Source organism: Colobus angolensis, unplaced genomic scaffold (genome assembly GCF_000951035.1).
Source record: "Colobus angolensis palliatus isolate OR3802 unplaced genomic scaffold, Cang.pa_1.0 Scaffold65, whole genome shotgun sequence".
NCBI classification, from domain to species: domain Eukaryota; kingdom Metazoa; phylum Chordata; class Mammalia; order Primates; family Cercopithecidae; genus Colobus; species Colobus angolensis.
The window spans coordinates 3,992,227-3,995,320 of record NW_012120154.1 but is presented as its reverse complement, the minus strand read 5'-3'; the positions used below and the strand labels follow the sequence as shown (position 1 = coordinate 3,995,320).

Here is a 3,094-nt window from a genome sequence, read left to right as displayed (position 1 = left end):
TTGAACTCAGGAGGCAGAGGTTACAGTGAGCCGAGATCATGCCATTGCATTCCAGCCTGGACAACAAGAGTAAAACTCTGTCTCAAAAAAAAAAAGGAAAAGTAGTAAGAAAATAATGTACAGTTGGTACTCAGATGTGGGGCCTAAGCTGTGAACGGGACTAGAGCATTGCTACAGATTGGGCATTGCTGGGCACTGTAGGTCGCCTGACCCTATCTCCCAAGGGGGTGATGATCAGTCCCAGAGGCCGCTGTGACTCAGAATCTTCCATCCTCACAAGCCGTTCCCTCCCTTCTGAATGCCCACCCATGGGCTTCTGGTCCCTGGCCAAGGCGTGGGAGGGAGGCCACGGCCTCTGATGCTCCTGGGCGTCCCCTCCCATCCCCCTTCCCTGCACAGGTGCTGGAAACATGCATGAAGAGCTGCAGCAAGCGGTTCCACGACGAAGTGGGCAAGTTCCGCTTTCTCAACGAGCTCATCAAGGTCGTGTCTCCCAAGGTTGGTGCCCCCAGCCCAAACTCAGACCTGCCCTATCAGATGTGGGGAGAGGAAAGAGGACCTTCAGACTGTGGAGCGACTTTTCCAGGGCGCCTCCCGCTGGGGTGTTACCTCAGCCCCCCATTAGAACTCAGACCTAGGACAAACACAGATCCCTTCTCACAGTCCCCTCATGCCTGATTCTGGGACAGCCTGGGGTCTCAGAGAAGTGTTTCCAGGCTGGCCAGGGGCGGGGCAGCCGTGGAACTGCCCGGTGCTTAGGGAGAAATGATCCCAGGGAATACGTACAGCTGACAGATGGCTGTTACGTGTCAGCGATCTCTGGCCTGAAATCACTCCCCGTGGACGTGGCCATAGCACCCTACCTGGTCTCTGGCAGGTTTCCCTGTCCCCGCCACACAAGAGCACCCTCCCTGGACCTCAGCATCCAAGGCCACAGACCTGAGTGATGGAGCCTGCTGGCTCCAGACGGGCCATCCCCAGCTCAGCCCAAGGAATCTTCCCACAGACCGTGAACATTTCTTTTTTTAAAAGTTTTTTGGAGACAGAGTCTTGCTCTGTCACCCAGGCTGGAGTGCAGTGGCACGATCTCTGCTCACTACAACCTCTGCCTCCTGGGTTCAAGCAATTCTCCTGCCTCAGCCTCCCAAGTAGCTGGGATTACAGGCGCCCGCCACCATGCCCGGCTAATTTTTTATATTTTTAGTAGAGATGGGGTTTCACCATGTTGGCCAGGCTGGTCTGGAATTCCTGACCTCGTGATCCGCCTGCCGTGGCCTCCCAAAGTGCTGGAATTACAGGCATGAGCCACCATGCCCGGCCTACCTACCAGAAACTTTTTTTTATTTTTTTGGACAAGGAGTTTCACTCTTGTCACCCAGGCTGGAGTGCAATGGCGCGATCTCAGCTCACTGCACCCTCCACCTCCCGGGTTTGAGCAGTTCTCCTGCCTCATCCTCCCGAGTAGCTGCAATTATAGGCGCCCACCACCATGCCCAGCTAATTTTGTATTTTCAGTAGAGGCAGGGTTTCACCATATTGGTCAGCTGGTCTTGAACTCCTGACCTCATAATCCACCCACGTTGGCCTCCCAAAGTGCTGGGATTACAGACATGAGCCACCGCCTCCGGCCTACTGTGAATATTTTTCTTAAGCTGTTTGAGTGACAGGCCACCCCCTTGGCCCTTCTTTGCTCAGACCCATCCTTTGACCAGAGCTACTGAATGACCCATATGGCCTCCCATTCTCCTCCCAAGAGGGGACTTTGATGTGAGAGCCACTTTCCCCAGCCAGTTTGCTGGTAGGAAATGGGGAGTAGGCCCAGGGCCTCCCAGTTCCACCCTCACCCCTCCCTGGGCAGCCTGGAGGCCTCTGGCTCCTCCTTCCTGGGATGTCAAGGCTAAGTCCCCAGAGCCAACGGTGAGCAGGCCTGTCCCTCATGTCAGTTCTGCATCCTCACTATGGTGCCACCCAGCCCCAGCAGGTGGGGAAACAGACACTGAGGGCTGACCCAGCTAATAAGTGGCAGGGGTAGTAGGTGAACTCAGTCTACCCCAGGCTGGTTGGGTGGGGCTGTGAGGATCCTGTAGGCCAGAGGGCTTCCCGGGGAGTCCTGGGGAGGCAGTCGGGTGTGGACAGGGCTTGAGGCTGAAGTGAGTGGGGCCAGGCAGTATCAAAGGCCTCCCTACTGTATCCCTGAAGTATCTGGGCTCTCGGACATCGGAGAAGGTGAAAAACAAGATCTTGGAGCTCCTCTACAGCTGGACAGTGGGCCTGCCCGAGGAGGTGAAAATCGCAGAGGCCTACCAGATGCTAAAGAAGCAGGGTGAGGCACACAGAGGGTGGGGGGGTGACCAGGGCCTGCCCTCCCCTCCCCCACCATGAGCTGGGGCTCCAGCAGCTTCAGGGGCTTCTGAGCCAGCAAGGTCATGGGTCTGTCCATTAACTCCTGGAGAACATACAGCTAGTGTGGCCTTCTCTGCTCTGCCTGAGGCTAGCTTGGGTGGAAAGAAGGTGAGTTCGAATCAAGCTTCCCCTCAAAGGGTGGTCTCCAGGGAGTAGCCTCAAAATACGGGTCCCCAAACCATCTCCCCCAGGCAATTTTGATGGGGTAGGTAGGAGCAGGCCCAGGCCACCAAGAGTCCAGAGCCAGCATGCTGGCAACAGACTGACCTCCCTCTTCTGTCCTGCCCTTGCCTGCCCCCATCCCCATGTCACCCCTACCTGGGTGGGACATATGGCCTGGGACATATTGACAGCCTTTCTGACACTCGTCTAATCCAGGGATAGTGAAGTCCGACCCCAAGCTTCCAGATGACACTACCTTTCCCCTTCCTCCTCCACGGCCCAAGAATGTGATCTTTGAAGATGAGGAGAAATCCAAGGTGAGACTCCAAGGAGGCACGCTGGGGACTCCAAGCGCAGGTGGGGGTCCGTGGCTTCTGGCCCCTAGCTGTTCTGGCGTCAGCCATTGGAACAGAGGCACACACTGAGCCCAGGCATCGTTGTGGATGATGGGCGCTGTTTACTGGGCACTTGATGTGTGCTGAGTGTGTCCCATACAGCATCCCCATGTTTAATAAATAGTGTGTCTGGT

General features: G+C 56.3%; 1 protein-coding gene across 2 annotated transcripts in view; it reads left to right on the top strand.

Moving 5' to 3' along the window:
• The window catches only part of GGA1 (golgi-associated, gamma adaptin ear containing, ARF binding protein 1), a 26,223-nt gene that overhangs the window by 9,544 nt on the left and 13,585 nt on the right, over positions 1 to 3,094 (top strand). The window contains exons 4-6 of one of the 2 annotated variants that reach the window (XM_011964275.1): positions 400 to 498; positions 2,200 to 2,323; positions 2,782 to 2,882. In XM_011964275.1, coding sequence (XP_011819665.1) covers positions 415 to 498; positions 2,200 to 2,323; positions 2,782 to 2,882 — 309 coding nt within the window. In that variant the 5' untranslated portion in view covers positions 400 to 414. Of the gene's footprint in view, positions 1 to 397; positions 499 to 2,199; positions 2,324 to 2,781; positions 2,883 to 3,094 lie in introns of both variants that reach the window. The other variant, XM_011964276.1, reaches the window with a different exon arrangement.